The 17,345-nt window shown below is 43.1% G+C and overlaps 1 protein-coding gene across 1 annotated transcript; it reads right to left on the bottom strand.

The window, feature by feature from the left end:
- Positions 1 to 2,148: 2,148 nt before the first annotated feature.
- Positions 2,149 to 15,546, bottom strand: LOC139693632 (pupal cuticle protein 36-like). Its single transcript, XM_071591868.1, has 4 exons — positions 15,402 to 15,546; positions 12,592 to 13,526; positions 11,031 to 11,196; positions 2,149 to 3,226 (listed from the first exon to the last, which is right to left on the bottom strand). Exons 1-4 carry the CDS (start codon positions 15,408 to 15,410, stop codon positions 2,498 to 2,500), a joined length of 1,839 nt encoding a protein of 612 aa, XP_071447969.1. The 5' UTR covers positions 15,411 to 15,546; the 3' UTR covers positions 2,149 to 2,497.
- Positions 15,547 to 17,345: the final 1,799 nt, after the last annotated feature.

The raw sequence follows: 17,345 nt of genomic DNA, 5'->3' as shown, positions 1-17,345 counted from the left end.
TATGTGGAAGTGCAAAGTTTCTTTCTTTACCCTCATAACAATTGGTGCATTAGGATAAGAATTTCTTAAGCGAAGGAGATATTTACGAAAATAAGAGAATTGATGGAAGGCATGTACATTAAGTAAAAATGTGAAGAAAATATTGCTTAAGAGAAGAAAGGTAGTGCCTTATGTATGTGAGACCTGGTTTTTGAAGCAAGAAGAGATAGGCGCAGGTTGAAGGGTTTTGAGATGTGGATATAATGGAGGTTGGAGAAAATAAGTTGGAGAGAGAGAAAAACAAACGACAAGATTTTAAATAGGGTGGGAGATTAGAGAAAGTTGCTGGCGGAAATTTGAAAAAGGCTGAGGAAGTAGATGGAGGAAATATGAATGGTAGTGTGATGCTTAAGGCCGAGATAGAAGGGAGAACGTTGGGGAAGCGGGATGGAGGAAGGAAGAGAATCAACTTTCTAGGCAGTGTGAAGGTAGGCAAAAGTTACGAAGAAATTAAGAAATAAATAATATAGGGCAAATAAGAGGAAGTTCTCACGATCGTTGCAAGATATAAGGCGCTTAGGGAACTATCTAAAACCTACCTTATTAGGTGGAATAAGTTGAATAAATGAATGTCATTAAGCGCGACCTGTTGGGAGGAATACCTCGTTACAAAGTTTCCTCCTTACAGCAGCGTCTTATATCCTTCTAAAAGAGCGACCTCGATGACTGTATATCGTCCTTATTGCTCAGTAATACACCGATTCCATTTTCAAATTCTTTTGCGATCCAACTTTCGTAATAAATTATATGAGATAGAGAGAATGGCAGTCTCATTTAAGGATGGCTCCAGATTAGGTGGATGTCAGGGCCTTTGCCACAAAGCCCGAAAGGGCAAAATATAATTTTCGGAATGTAATTTCAAAACATATGGCGAATACCATTAGATAAATGCCGCATAAATGAATGGAAGAGTTTACATAGATGAATTTTGTAATGGTTAATAAATAGCTAAGTTTTTCTATCGTGCAAGCAATTTATTCCTAGAAATATCGTTATAATAACGAAGGAGTGACCACTGACAGTTGACAGTATTAGTCCTACCATAAAAATGTAGTTTAATCAAACTTAAACATATGGAGTTAACTTTCCTCAGCTGTGAAATGTGAGAAATATGAAAAGGAAAGAAAAGAAGGCTAAAAAGTGAGCTAAATGTGGAGCTATAGATGACTGATGAAAATAAAATGGATTGACAGAGTGATAGATGTAGTATAGTACATATATGAAGATGTAGTACATATATGAAGTATAAATTAGCGATCTGCAAGAAACCAAACCATTGATTGATAAGTCAAGATGGCGATACTCGTTATTATATGCTAATATCATTTTTATGTTCTCATGGTCAACCAATAGTTCATTTCAAAGAAATGAATAAGAAATCGTCCTAGAGGTTACATTTTAATGAATGAACTGCGTCAGTCTTTACGCGTATTGCCCGTTGCGAAAATTTTCCTAATATGTGGAAACTGCCGCTTTCAAAAACGGTCCCGTGTTGTGGGGAATTAGGGGTTTCTTGATTTTTTGAGTGACTGATCCCCACTATGGGTTACCGGTTTCGACCATATTACAGCATACTGCGAAGGAGGGAACGACGACCATTAAGCCCCTGCCGGTATCGAATTAACCATTGAGGTTTGAATTTTTCGTTATGAATTTGGGCTAATTTTTTTTCGAGATTATCCCTGAAAACTATATTTAATATTTTAACATTGTGAAGAATGAAAAAAGAGAAGTTCAACTGAATCAGGATATTAAGTTGTATGACTCTCATGGCCTATGTGTTCATTGTTTCTGGCAATAACTCCCTGGTATAATTACTAACGGACGAAGCAATTAAATACAATCATTAAGCACGCTTAATCGACCTTGAGTTAGCGACATCTAAACTGTGTAATCACGTGCATGGTCTCGTTTCTGCTGTCTTGATAGGGCGGAAGATAGAGGTCTTGTATTAGAACTTCCGAGTTCAACATCATGATCACGCTTTTACCATGGAGTCGGGTACATTTACTGCTTATCAATCACATAAGGTGCCCTTCATCAGATGGAAGGAATCAATAAACACAATTGTTTCATTGCAAACTTAAAAAATATATATTTATTCAGCACGTTTTCCATCACAGGCATAGTTACACGTATTTCTTGTTTCTTTTAAGTTAAATAAGGGAGTGGGGACAAGAGCGAGGGGCTCAATAAGATAGGGGGAGGGGTTTGGGGTCATAAAAAATTCAATGCTTTCTACCATCTACAGAAGTCCATTAGAACGCTCACTATAAAAAATGAACACCGTCTTGAGACTGGAAGACGATGATTGGCATTCTCTGGCCGCTTTTATTTCTCACTGCCCTTGGTCAAAAAAAAGACCAAGTGGGATAAAACTGGGAAAGAAATTACACTTCATGGAGAGCACTCATCACAAGAGGGAAGATCTCCATTCGTCCCAGCGAGGGCTTCGTAATTATTTTCCCGGCCGGGGGTAAAAATACCCTTCGGATCCGCCGCCCTGTCCAGCGCCTCCACTGCCACCTGCTGGTCTGCCGCCGTACCCGCCGGCACCGCCGCTGCTGCCCCCTGCTGGCCGTCCTCCGAACCCTCCGGCACCGCCGCTGCCTCCAGCCGGCCTACCGCCGAAAGCTCCGCTGCCACCTGCCGGCCGGCCGCCGAAACCGCCGGATGGTGCGCCGAATCCTCCAGAGGTGGCGCCTCCGGGTCCTCCGAAAGCACCTCCCGCTGGGCCGCTTGGTCCGCCGTACCCTCCAGAGGATGCGCCACCCTTCACTCCGCCGCCGACTCCCGCTCCAGCTGGCCTTCCCCCAAATCCACCGGCGGCAGGCGCGCGATAAGTTCCAGACGGGGCACCACCCCCAGCACCGGCTCCGCCGAATATTCCGCTACCTCCAGCAGGCCTTCCTCCGAATCCCCCGGAGGGCCTGCCGCCGAAAGCTCCGGATCCAGCTCCACCGAACCCGGCTCCACCTGCGGCGCCACCACCGGCACCTCCGAATGCTCCCCCAGCGCCGGCGGCCCCATATCCTCCAGAGCCTCCGAACCCACCGGCACCTGCTCCGGCTCCCTCGCCCCTGTATATTCCGTCATCGAAGATACCGGCAGCCTCATCGGCGGCGTTCTTCTCGAGGGCCTTGAGGATTTCTTCAGGGATTGGGGGAGGGGTCGGGAGGTGGGCGCCCTGATGGAGAAGGACGGACAGGATGAATTATTTTCATCATACATGAAATAGGACAAGCGTACCTTGTTGCTATTATAAAATCACGAAAGTGTCGCCAAAATGGCATTACCATATGAATCAAGGGCATGGCATACCCATCCTTTCGCCGCATCTCAACCCGTGGCTGTTTTAACCGAGGGCCGATTGAGGTCCCCATTGCCCCGTACTCCTGACTAGTCCCCAATTGACATCGATATAAAATTGGACCTTTTTTTATGTTGCTCGCCAGGCAAGCGTAGTACGCATTTCGATATTTGTTATAATGAAGGTCGATTTTTGGAACGGAACACCGTCCGGGCCGAATCAAGTCAAAGTATCATCTCGTTTGGCATCTCAACCTTGCGCATGGATGATTGCAATATTCTGCCCTGGGCAAACTGCCCAGTATTTGGTTCAGACATTGCCGAGCTTTCGATTATAGACAGGAATCCATTGACTTACTCCGTATGTCATGTATTCTGCGCATGAGTAGAGACATTAAGACCCTTCTCATGCGTGGTGAATATACGTACATGTCAATCTTCGCAGTCCGAATAGCTTACTTAAAAGCACCTTTTCCTGAATTCGAAAAAGAGGTCGTTGCATTAAATAAAGTTCTTGGAAACTCTATGAAATCTTTCATGAACAAATCTCGGAAAGTTGAAAATGAGAGAGTAGTCGATCAAAAAAAAATAGTCGGAAGTGAATTTCTTGCTGGCCTCTCTCCAGCAACGGTCCTGCATTCTGTGCTGATTGGACGCCTTTATGGAGAAGAAGAGATGAGCAAGGACCCACGAATAAAATCCCATCATCTTAGAGACTAATAAAAATGGCAAGGAAACAATTTGTTTACTGCTGATCAATTTAAAAAACCTTTTTAAAATACGATTTGAATATGAAATGGATGTAGTGACCATGGACCTCATTCTAATGTTCATCGCGATTCATCTCACTTAAACGAGCCTTTCACACCTGAAACTTGTAAGTTCTAATACCTGGACCTATTTGAATGAATGCGTTCACTTTTCAAAGATAACTGTAATGCGCTCCCGTGTCTCACTTTGTATGCGGGTAGGAAGCTTCTTCTCTCCAGCCGAGATTTTTAATTCGCTTTGATCCCATTTAATTTTTCGCTCACGTTTCGAGTTGTGCCTTCAGATATTCGGTGTTGTCTGAGCCTCTAGCGAGGTAATTGAATGCGCTCATCTAGTTCGGCCGGTCATTTCCTCACCAGTATTAACCGTAGTGGTACTAAATTTCTTGGCGCAAAGAATGCACGAAAGGGTGACAGATTTGGATTTACTGACATTTAGCTGCAAGGTTCAACTTCGTTAAATATGAAGTTTCCCAGGCAAATATTAGTGGCTTCCGTGAAAATATTAGTTTTTGTTTCTTGAACTCTTCCGTTCGTTCAAAAGGCCATAGACTCTCTCTCAAAAGCTATGATAAAGTACGTTCAATTACGTCCAAGATGCTGAATCAAAGCAGTACTTTTCCTCTCCCGTTCAAATATTCAGCTGCCGACTTGCGTCATAAAAATCATTTTAAAAATCCGCAGTAATTATAAAGAGTTAGCGTGAGAGAAGAGCGTCACGAAATTACAAAAAAATTTCTTAATTAAAGGTAATAAAGTTTTCGAATTACGAAGTTCTCAATGGGGAACAGAGCTGATGGATGTTGGTTACATAGAGGGCTTTCAAAGGAAGCGCGAGTCTTCTTCTATCTGACTTGTATTTAAATGCATAAAATAAATGGTTAATTATGCTTAATTAAACAATGATTAAAGATCGCTTGTCCGTATTTATTAATTTTCAGGGTGAAGAAATAAGCGCTCAATAAAAATCGCTCCTCAGGCATGGATTTGGGGAACGTCAGTGGTGTTTATTCCAAAATCTTGATATCCCTAGTCTCAAAGCTGTTCTTGCATTTAGCCCTCCGCGAAAGTAACCTTTAATACTAATTGCTCATTTTAAGTAAGTTGATCCGAGATTAACGTGCTATTGTCTCATGCTTAGGATACGAATACGAGCAATATGTATCCAGTTTAAGCCTCAATACTGATTTTTTTCACTAAAATTGAAGTATTTTAGTTTAATAGCTAATCCACTGGTTTATTGTCGCATAGCTCTAAATGGGAACAAACCGTGGTATAATCAATCACGGGACATAATCAAGTTCATTTTTTGTTACGCATATTGCGTCAATTAATTCTTTTTAATACTTCAAGATTGATATCCCAGTGACCCATTTGTTTCTTTGCATGATATTAAGGCATTTACGAAAATACTACATCATTCGGAAATCGTTTTACGAAACCCTTGGACAGCATAAGAAGATGCTGGGAAATCCAAGTGAAAGAAGCATAAGCTTTCCTTAAAATTCTCACGCACGTTCCATTCTGGGGAATTGCATAATAAATTTCAGAAATGAAGTTAAGCAAGGTGACCCAGATATAAATTTTCGTCCGTTCTCAGACTCCAGTTGTATTGTAATTTCATTTTTGAAACACTCATAAAATCTTATCTACGTGGTTTGATTCAGCAAGCTTTCCTTACTTATTTCGAGTTTGCTAAGATTGTGAAGAGGGTTGCAATTGACTCCTCAACGTACTTCCCACGCCGTATCCGATGTTCTTTGTATCGACCTTCCCACGGTGATACCCGTCAAATCCGTGTCGAGAGTGCTCTGTATTTTAAGTATTATTTCATCTTGCTCTATTACTAATGCCATTCTCCGCGTTGGTGTGATCCAGGTGTTGATTCGGAGATGGTGTGATACAACCCTAAAATACTCTCACGTCCGAAAGAAGCCGAGCAACTCTTTCAGATCTCGAAGGGCGTCTGGGGAACGGTCGTTATTTTTTCAATGGGATCCGGAATTTCCCGCTTAATTATTTCACATCGTCAAGGGTTAGTAAAGGAAGATTAAACACGAGCAAAGCATCTGCCTCAAATGGATTTTGAACCGGATCTGAAAATTTTCAATGGAGATGGCGAAGGAAAAATTACATTTTTATTCCTGAGATTTCTGAGGTTTGTTTTGAGTAAAACAATTTGGTTGTATTTTCAGTTTCGTGAATGATATAGAAATTCGTAATTAGCCGTCATGATTATAAATGCACGCGGTGATTAGGAAACTTAACGACTGGCCAATGGAACAAATCAAATGGAACTCCATGTTTTGATTTTTCAACTGCAAATGTCTCATCTCACCAAACAATCTTGAGTAACCATACGTATTAGATAATATCTGTCAGTGTTATTTCCTTTGCAAAAACCCAGAGGAAGATAATGGGGAAATGATTTGGACTGTTTTTGTTGGCACTTCGTTACAAGTAAAAAGATGGATACTTGAGTTTACGTTTTGAATGAATTCGAGTTTTAATGGCTTGTATGAAAATATGGCTGTATGATTTAGAATTCGAACTAAATCTCATGGAATTTACATGAATGGAAAGTTGATAACGAACAATTTAATTACGAAAATGTACTACGGATTTTAGATTTGGAAGGGAATAAGAGAAAAATTGTCATCAGATGATGTCCATTGCATGAGGGATTCAGTGAATAGGGATACGTCAAAATAAGAAATAAAATTTATGGGATTCTCAAAAAGCAGGAAGGCAAAATTGGCAAAAGGCAAAAACTCAGTATCGAAGTGGGAGGAGGTTGGGATATAATTCGAGCAGATGGAACGAGAAATAGCTTGGAAGGAACTGGGGTAGTGCTAATGACGCCATGGGAAGAATTCCGTTAGCAAAATAAGTACCTACAAATGAGGAGGCCATATATGAGCTGAACTTCAATAGGCATAAGCACAAATCTTCACCTTCAACGACCACCTCACGCTTCCCCCATTTCTTCATTGCCCACGAAGCCCTCTCATCAGATCAGCGGACGTTCCTTCCATTTTTCTTGTAATGATTCCTTGGGCATCTATTCCAGGGGAAGGGAGGGGTCACGGGAAAACCTTCATTGCCGGAGATACTTAATAAAATTACGAGGAGGTCTATTGTTTAGCAGACAGAGGGAGGCGGTAGTCCCAATGGGATAAATACTACCGTTTTGTGGGCAGCTCCCAGGTTTCTACCCATTTGCGTGTTTCTCTTCAAAATGACGCGGTCGCGCGTCTTGACCCCGGGTCAACTCGTGACGGGGCTTTCGAACGTGAGGGGTTGGATTTGGGTTGGTGGGAGTGGGGGGAACGAGGGGGAGGGCGAAGAAAATCAGGCTTCCGCATCATCTTCTCTACCAACTCGCCTTATTTTGAAGAGTAAGCAATCATAATCCTTCTCCATTAATGAGTCGGAAGACGTCGCTCGGGAGATATTTTTTATAATAATGACCGCCCCGTGTGAAGGATTGTCCGTGGGATTGCGTAATTGATCGCGTCTCGCTAATTCCTTGCGTGCGGAGGGGGGGTGGGAGGAGATCGAGAAGGAGCTCGGGGGTGAACGTGGTGGGGTGGGGTACGGATCCCTCTTCCGTTCAAGGATTAGTCGTTGCCACTCCAATGTCACGTGCGTGAATCCCTGCGGTGATGCGAGAATAGACGTGCTTTCGAGGTGAACGCAACAACAAGAATCTCGATGTCTCTTAAGCGAATTGTGTCACGGTGATCGAAATAAGGTAACTCGTGTGCATTACGGCATTGCAATTCTTGTTGCATGATTGATTATTGAATATATCGGATGAGGATTTGCCACAAAGTGATTCGAAAAACCAAAACCGTGGGTGGTAATCGAAAGTCTTTTGTTTGCTAAAAATCCATCTCAAATCCAGATCTTGCAGCGTGAGAAATTCATGCATTCAGGATATTTAACTTTAATTCCATCCCCTGCGCCGCCTGTAGTTTCTATAAACGGCTGGTGCCCAAAAAAACGCGCTCAGTTTGAATTAAAGGATCCAGAGAAGTGAACGGAGACGAAACCTGTGACCTCAGACGGTCAGAAGTCGTGCTCCCTGACCACGCTGCGACGCTAAATCAGTAAACTGAGCTGTAATTTATTTGAAATTCTTAATAACGTCTTGAGAATGATATCGATAATTTGAAAACACATTTCGAACCATTTATCTTGTGTGATGGATCCATTGCTTGGATTAAATCTATAGTGGGAGGGGTGCCTCTCTAAGGAAACAAAGGGGACCTAATATAATGCAGTATCCTCCCTCAGTCACGATTTGCGAATAGTTTTCCGACCCTTTTCAAAGTTATTGTTGTGGTTATCGCATTATTTCCGCCTTCCACCCTACTACGCCATTTTCAGCCTTGTGCAATTAATTACATTCCTTATTTTCACGAAAAAGGTTCCAGTCCTTCCATGGCTTCTTCTTGGCACATTGTTTCACTACATCACCACTCCGAAAAGTTTTAATCCGTTGGCAAAGAGACATTAATTTCGTAATCTGAATTTATTAGCATGAAATTTGCTTTGTATTCCAAGTGGCCTCATGATGACCTAATGACCTCGTGAATTCAAAGGGTGGCTGCCCACGACGGGAGCGGCTCTGCCGTAAATTGTTTCACGTGTTGTGCGACGTTTGGTGAGTGCCGTAGTCGTTGTAGCGCGATTTATACTTCGCACGTTTATGAGCTTATCTTTTTGAATTTGGTGTGCGTTCCGTCCTCTTACCGCCGTTACAACCGTTTAGTCCGTTACGCTTTCTGATCCCCGAGTCAGACGCTGACTGAGGGCAGCTCATTCTTTTGAAACGAAATTTGCACCCTTTGTGTTCAAATGTCACCTGTACTCTAGAATAATTTATAATGTTATTTTTTTTCAGGCTTAGGCAATACTAAAGAGAGGTAGAGTTACGATGGAGTTTGAAACATTCTGATGGAGAGAGGAAATTGCTCAGAGAAATGACCAAAAAATGTAGAAAAAGTGGGTGGAGAAAAATTATTGAAAGGTAGCAGGGATGTTAAAGGTCATGATTGATGGGAGAATGTTAGGAAAGCGAAGAAGTGGCAAGCTAAGAATAGGCTTTCAAGACTGCATTCAACCAGTTCGAATTTACGACTGAATGAAGAAATGAATAATTTAGGGTAAACATGAGGAAGTTACGGCGATATGCAAAATATAAAAGTTGTTCTGTATCGTCCAAAACCTGCTTTTAATGAGTAATGAATTGAAAAATAAATACCCCTAGAAATGCGTCCTAAAACTTCCTACGTGCAATAGCGTTTAAAACTTATACCGTCTCTGGTTTTTGACAAATCTCATTCACTGCGGAAGCAATGTGTAATACGTGCTTCTGTTATTTAAAAAAAATATTTCATACAAAGTCTACATCTTACATCCCTCACTGCTGGAAACGTATTTTCAATTGAGAGTTTAAAAAATCTGCAGAGTTGCCTAGAGGTAAGTTCGTATTGAACCCCTCGCTCTTTTTTCTGGGAGGAACGCAATATGACTGCTTCATATCTTGGGGAAACGTATTGCGACATTACTTGTAGACTACGTGACGTAAGTCCGTTTCCACGATGAAGCCCAGCCGGGGGAATTTTTTCGGCCCTAAGAGCTCCATTTTGCAACCGTTGCGTTTCGCCCACCATGCGTGGGGTTCCGGGAGTTTCGAGTTTCGTGGAGAATGCTCGCACTCGGATGAGAACCACTGTTCTTCCCGTGAAAGTGCCTGCGCCGAACTATTCCCACACTCTTTCCCTCGCCCCGAGAAAACGCGTGAGAGAAGACGACGCGACGACGAGTGAGTTCGCCGTCGGCGGTTCCGCCGTTGAGCAACGCCGATATCAATTATCTCGTGCAACGTGCATTATTAGTCCATTTGCGTGAGCAAATCGAAAACAAGTCTCCTTCCTGAGTATGACGCCTTCGTCACGTATGTGCTTTAAATATCCACTGTGTATCAAGACAGGTTGGCGGAAATGTTTCTCAACATACATGAGTGAATTAAAAAAAATATTTGTATAGTACTCCATTTTATTTTTTAAAGCTCTAGAATTATGTAAAGATTCATCCAACCGCTCCCTCATAAGTTGACGTCATTCACTCGTCCTCTTCAAGGACGTGTGTTTCTAAATCTTTGGCAAGAGATTAATTTCTCTACAATAATGAAAGACGTTTGCTGTGCGAGATTACAAAGGTAATTTTTGCCAAGTATTAGCTTAATTTGGAATGGGCTTCAGTATCATTCTAAAGTAATTCGAAATTTTATGAGCCGTTCTGAATTCTTCGTGTATGCTTTGATTAAAGTAAATTTACTTTTGAATTTGAACAAACTTCAAAGTTAATTTATATTAAATTGAAATGTTCCAAGAGCAACAATTTATTTCAAAAATTCATTTTAAGTCAACCTATATCCAAACGTTTCGTTTTTCAAAATTATGAGAAAGATAGAAGTTGTCTGCTTTATTTCCACATTCCCGCCTACTTTTTCTTGCGTAATATCCTTCTCATTCCTTGAGTCCTTTCTTGGAAACATTTCTAGGGGTTAAGCTTCTATTCTAAAGCTGCCGTGAATTCTGAGTGTTTATATTTCTGGATATATTTGACCAAAAGAAAAATATAACGACATTAAACCATTGTTTAAATATGTAAACTCGGTCGTTGAACAAATCATTGAATTTTCTAAAGAATACTTAACAGTTATCCCATGAATATATTTTCTTCGGATTAAAATAAGGTTTCAATCGTTTTTAAAAAAATTAAAAATATACATTTTTTTAAATGTTCAAAAGTTAGATTTTCCTCCGCGAGAAATTTACAGGATTCGCAAGAAACTTATACTTAGTTAAAAAGAAAAAAAAATATTCCACAATCACTCACTTCTGGGCGGAATCCGTTTTCGTCAGCAACGTAGTTGATGGAGATGGGCTGTCCTTCTGGGGAAGTGTATGAGAAGGAACCTTCGGCGACCTGGGCCTCCTCCTGTGATCCAGGGTTCTTCAAGAAACCAGCCTCTTGAGCAGCAATTCCGTTTCCGGTCTCATAACTTACCAAAAAAGCGAATCAGAGAAAAACGGTTTTCATCATTTTTATGGCAACTACCTCTGCTGACGGCTTAATTGGCTGTCCGCCTATTATATCGACTGGTGATTAGTGGTATAAGTAATAATAAACGAAATTAGGCCGAATTCCCAAATATCGGTTCACTACACAGGGTTTCACTTCCATACTGATACTAAGAATCAAAATTGAAAACTTGAGAACCAAATACGCGAGAAGAATGGACTGCAGATCGTGTGAATGTCAGGTTTTTGGATTTTTGGAGCAGAGAACTGGATGACAATGGGAGCATATAACAATCAAGCAAAGTTCAGGTTTTTTTTATTCCATTGGTTGAGATTTAATCACAACGGCTCCTAAGTGATGTGTTGTATTTGTTGCAAAGGAAAATACAGCGTAAACATGTTCGTAACATCGCGTGAGAGAACAGTTTGTCACAGAGAAGGGAATCCGTTTAATTGGTCAAGGATGTATATAGTTGATTGTTTCGCATTGGTTGCCCATGAATAAATTAAAGAGCATCCGAGTAATATGTTGCTGATGCGCACGGATGTAAAAAAATCGCTTACCTACAACAGCTGGCGATGGGAAAAACGTTTGAAATGGAAAAGATACGTCCCATTACCATTATATTGAAACAAGGAAGTAATAAAAGGGATGAGCTTTGCACAAGGAGGTACTTAACAGCTAGAAAGGTTGTTGAATGGAGTTTTTTGGTTTCTCGAATTTAAAATTCATCTTGCGTCTTAATGGCCAAAAAGAAACAATATCTTCATTCATAAAGCCAGTAGGTACTCAATTTTTATTTGTAAGACTGTATTTTGTCAGAAGGATACTATACTATATGCGGCAGCGGGAAAAGATATTTAATCCAGGAATTGTGGGCAGCTTTAAAGTTGGTTATGGAACCGTTATTTTATTGTGATTTCGCAGTTGTGTTGTTGTTAAATTCCTTTTCTATTTTTAGTACAAATTGCATGCTAGTAATTAATTTTAGAAAAAATATATGAGAGATTCCTTAGTATTTGATTCCAAGCAATTAAGAAATTCAACAGCAAGTCAATTACGAAGCAATTAAATGCGGAACAACTCCAAACATCTGAGCAAGTAATGGGGAAAAGTAGACTTTCATTGCAGTTAATGGTCAACGTTGGGAAGTCCTGGGTAATATTAGAGCGCTATAATGTTTGACAAACTTAATTTGTGAACTTTCAATGTCCATTGACTCTCCCTCTTTAATGTACACAGAAATATATTTTGAAATTCGTGAATTTCTTAATATAATTACTTATTTTAAATAAAAATATGAATGAAATCTTATTTTTCAAGGAGTGAATTCAAAGTTACTGGATTTTCCCCTTCTTCTCCAGGTAGTGGTTACCTGTATCTGTAAGATCCGTCTCCAAGATGTGGCTCGTTGACATATGACAGAATTGGAATGAATGGCCCAGATTGATACCCAGGTCCACCGACTGGGCCTGGACCTCCTGCACCTGGCCTGTAGCTTCCACCACCGACTCCCGCACCACCAAAACCACCAGCACCACCAGCAGCACCCCCGGGACCACCGAAACCACCGGCTCCAGGTCCAGCACCACCAGCACCGGGTCTTCCGAAACCTCCCGCGCCACCGGCACCAGGTCTTCCGAAACCACCAGCGGCTCCAGGACCACTTCCTCCATAACCTCCAGCACCAGAGCCTCCAAAACCACCAGCACCGGATCCTCCAAAACCACCAGCACCGGATCCTCCATAACCACCAGCACCGGATCCTCCAAAGCCCCCAGAACCACCCGCACCGGTACCACCGAAGCCTCCGGCACCACCAGCACTACCCCCATATCCGCCAGCCCCGGAGCCACCAGCTCCACCCCCAAATCCTCCAGCCCCGGAGCCACCAGCTCCGCCCCCGAATCCTCCAGCCCCGGAGCCACCAGCTCCACCCCCGTATCCTCCAGCACCAGTGGTACCGAAACCGGAACCCCCCGCACCCCCTGTCGCGCCAAATGCACCGGGGCCGCCGGTGGCACCCCCGAAACCACCAGTTCCCTTAAATCCGGTGCCACTCCCTCCGGCACCGCCGTAGCCTCCTGCGCCGGCACCTGGTCGGCCGAAAGCTCCCCCTGATGGCCTACCCCCCGACGGAAGCTTGGCGCCAAAGGACCCGGCTCCCCCGGGACCCCCAAAGGGTGTGGCAAGGCCAGCTTGTGCGCCCCCAGCACCCGCGGCGCTGGCAGGTGGAAGGTAAGTGTTGTCCAGCCTCTCGGAAGTTGCCGAGGCACAGAGCAGTGCCAAGGCCAAAGCCGCCATAGTCATCTGCCGGAGCATAAAGGAGTTTGTTATTGCGAGGGTGAGATCAGAGGCGGATATGGATCGCGCGCTCTCGCTAAACGATCGATTTTCTTTCTCACACTTGGTCACGGGGGTCGCGAAAGTGAAAGGCGGCCGGAGATGGAATAGCCACACTTCAAAGCGGGTGAAAGTAAAAGTGAACCGCGGACGTGGTGAGCAAGGAAGATTACTGGGCTGACACAATTCGTAACGGCCAGAGGTCGAGCCCAATGACTTGATTGCTGGGTGCAACTCATCACCACATTCACTTGCGTCTTCATTCGCATTTTTTCTTTACTGCGGCGTCGGTATATATATATATATATATATATATATATATATATATATATATATATATATATATATATATATATATATATATATATATATATATATATATATATATTTTGTACATGTATAGCTATTAGGACGTATTTAAGAGTTATTCAGCCCATTTATTGAAAGGAATTTCATGAGCTAACCCACGCCCACTAAACGATGTGAGATCATTTGAATAATTTTCGAGACACATGGTTGTGTATATTATTTTTATATTTAAAAATCTTTGTTTTCTCATTTTTAGCAGTCATCTGGTGACGTTGTATGCAACGTCAATTTTAATGTCACTTTTTGTACGTATTTTTTTCGTATTAATTTTTTTAAAGATAGATTTCTTGGTTTTCTACCGCGTGTAAATTAGGTGATATTTTCTAATTTCTCTTGCTCATTAATTTTTTTAATTTTTTCAAAATTACTTCGAATTTTCTGCAAAACGACGAATTAGGTAGGAGAAATAGAAATTTTGAAATTAAAAATATGACGGAAAGGCAGATTCTGCTTGTCTGATATTTTTATCTTTCGATGCGATTAATATTTAAAAACTAAGCACATAGCATAAAAATAATTTGTAGAATATAGGCTAAAATTAACGTAGGTGCAAAATATTCTACTGGCATTTTTATTAATGAACAATGCCTTGAGCTGATTATAGCAAGAACTAAGGGGTTTTTTAGACCATAAACATATACAATGAGTCCTGAAATCCTCTTAGTTAAAGAATGACTATGGAAATACATGCACATGCATGATACTCATACCTTTTTAAAGCGCATCAACTTTTAATAAGCATTAATTATGAGATAAAGGGACTGGTAGAATATTAATTTTCACGAAATGCACTGTGACTCCCTTGCATTGGAATTTGACTAGAAAATATATGAATATAAAATAATAATTATTTCAGATGTGTTGACTCAAAAGTTATTCGATGGCAGTACCCAAAAATAAACCAATCAACATCAACGGCAAATCTTAGTTTATTGAGTTCATTGGGAAAATTAAATCTTATGTGCAATTAATATTAATATAAAGAATCATTTTGTTACATGCGAGGTTGCAGATATCCTAAATGTGTTCCCTCGTTATAATTACTTCCTCGAGTAATATTTGAATTACTTTCAATTAAAAATTCCTTTCTCTCTTATTCCCGGTATTTGACCAAATTTCATGCTTTCGAGTTGATCCTTTCCAAGAAAACACTAAAATTTCCAATATTACTTCTCAAGGAAAATTTTATATTTACTTATTTCCTTTGAAATTTTAAAACTATTTCGCGTATATTTAGGTGAAAATGTCTTGCTTATGATAACTCATCTCACTGGAAATAATTTAAGAGTTATAGCTGCGAGTAAATATTATTAACATTAAAATAACTGTGAGAATAATATTCCAGACTTCTTGTCGCTCTTTTTTTACTTCGCAGCCTATCGTTTAAGATTGCCTGCATCTCGATGAAATCCGTTTCTAGGCGGAGACGCGCAGACGCGCTGTCTTATCCTTAAGAGTATGCTAGTCACTCACCATCTTCATGATTGTCTCCTCTCCTGGAGTGTACGACGTATCCCTGGAGACGTCCGTGAGATGAGATCCCTTTTATTCCGAAAAATAAACAAAGTCACGGGATGCGGTCCTGCTGTTGGAGTGCTGTTGTTGGAAGGACGAGAGTGATGGGTCGATTGATGCTCTCCAACCACCGACGGACCCCTTTATATACGATCGAATCCGGGTAGGGGGAATCTTCAGGAGAACAGAGAGAACGATCTTCCATGAGTTCACCACTCACGCCCCCAAGCGAAATTCCTCGCAATTAGATTCGCCGCGGCGCGGGATGATGGAACGGCGCGGTGTGCTCCGCGGGACCGTGAGGAAGGGAGGAGGAGGGGATGGGGACGGGAGCGACGTTGGGGGAGGGGACCAGGGTGCATATGGGGTGGGGGGTGGAGGGAGGAGTAAAAATCCTGCGGGACGAAACAGGCGGAACAAGGAAGGCTGGGGAAGGAGAGAGAGGTGGAGATTGGGCGGTGGGGGGGAGGGGGCCAGGAATGGAATGGTAGAGGGGTAGGGAGTGGAGAGAGGACCCCGGGGAGGAGAATGGTCCTCCCGGCGGGTATGGTAGGGGTTTGTGTCTGTGCCTGTTTGTGTGGAGATGCCGAGTGGGAAGGAGGGGGGAGGTTCGGGAGATTCCGAGGTTTCGAGGGATGAGGGTGTGTATGTGGAAGGGGCTGTGGAGAAAAAGGGATATTTTCCTAGGACGGCCCCTTTTAACCCTTTATGGAGTTTTATGGATTGAGCGATGCGGGAGGGGGACGAGGGGGGAAGCTGAGGGGGACCGAGGATAGGCCGACCCCACAAGTACGCCATAAAGTACCCCTTTCGCGCGTACCCACCCCCCTCGCTCCCTCACTCTCATTCTCCCCCCGCCGCTCACTCCCTCTCCCATCCGCCCACCCTCACTCTCACTTTCCACCGGGGCTCATCCCTCTCCCCCTCTCCCACCAATCCCCGCCTCTCGAGTAGTCCGCCTGCCTCTCTGTCCATTCAACGAGGTCGGTTGCGCAAAATTACTACGGCGGCGGGCCGCTCTCCCCCTCCCCAGCCTCACAGGGACTCTCCCCTCACTTCCCTCCTGTTCCTCTCCCTCCGCAGTCTGACGTTCCTAAGGGAACCTTTTTTAATTTTATCTGCCTCCGAGACTGCCTAGGATGGGGTTCCGGGAGGTGGCAGTTGGAGATAGTGGGGTGTGTTTTTAGGGCCTTACCAGCCTGTGGAGGGCGTGTGGGTGAGGGAAAGAAGAATGGAGAGAAAGGAAGAGGAAAAATAACGATCGGAGGAGGTGGAGAGAAAAATAATTTCATAAAAATAATGGAGGCATTGTTGCGGCGGGAAGCGGGATGTGTCATAGGAGCCTCGAGGAAATGGCTGTGGTTTTTATTTCTCCTATTGCGAGCGGCGAAGGGCGTCCTTTTGGGAACGGGTGCTGGATTCGTTCATCTTTCATCCCTCCCTTCTCCCCCCCTCCACTCTCCCACTTCGCTTTATGTCTTCCACGGTTCCGTCCTCCCGCGGGCAGGAGTAACGACGTGGAAGAGAGGGGGGTGGTGGTTGGACCGGGGTTCCGTGTGGGTTGCGGTGTGGGTGGCTGAGGTTAGCGCGGGAGAGGGACTTGATAAATGCCTCTCGTGGTTTTAAGGTGGGAAGAAAGAAAATCGCGCGCGGGGTGCATCATCAAGATTTTCGAAAGAATAAAGTGCAAACAATGCGAGGGGGGATGAGGGAAACGTTGCTTCTTATTTTCTTTTTTTATTTGGGCTCGGCTGGCGGGGAGGATAAGAGAGCGTGGGTTGACTTGCGGGTGTGGAGGGGAGGGAACTGGGAGATCCGTAACATGGAGTTCAGAGGCCAAGGGGATTGTGTAACAATGCTGCACGGAGTTGGGAGCATCTCCCTTCTCCTCCAGCGCGGGGA

The sequence above is a fragment of the Hetaerina americana genome, unplaced genomic scaffold (genome assembly GCF_022747635.1).
Source record: "Hetaerina americana unplaced genomic scaffold, ioHetAmer1.1.p SCAF_5, whole genome shotgun sequence".
Taxonomy (NCBI): domain Eukaryota; kingdom Metazoa; phylum Arthropoda; class Insecta; order Odonata; family Calopterygidae; genus Hetaerina; species Hetaerina americana.
The sequence above is the reverse complement of the archived record's forward strand: the minus strand, read 5'-3'. Positions and strand labels throughout refer to the sequence as shown.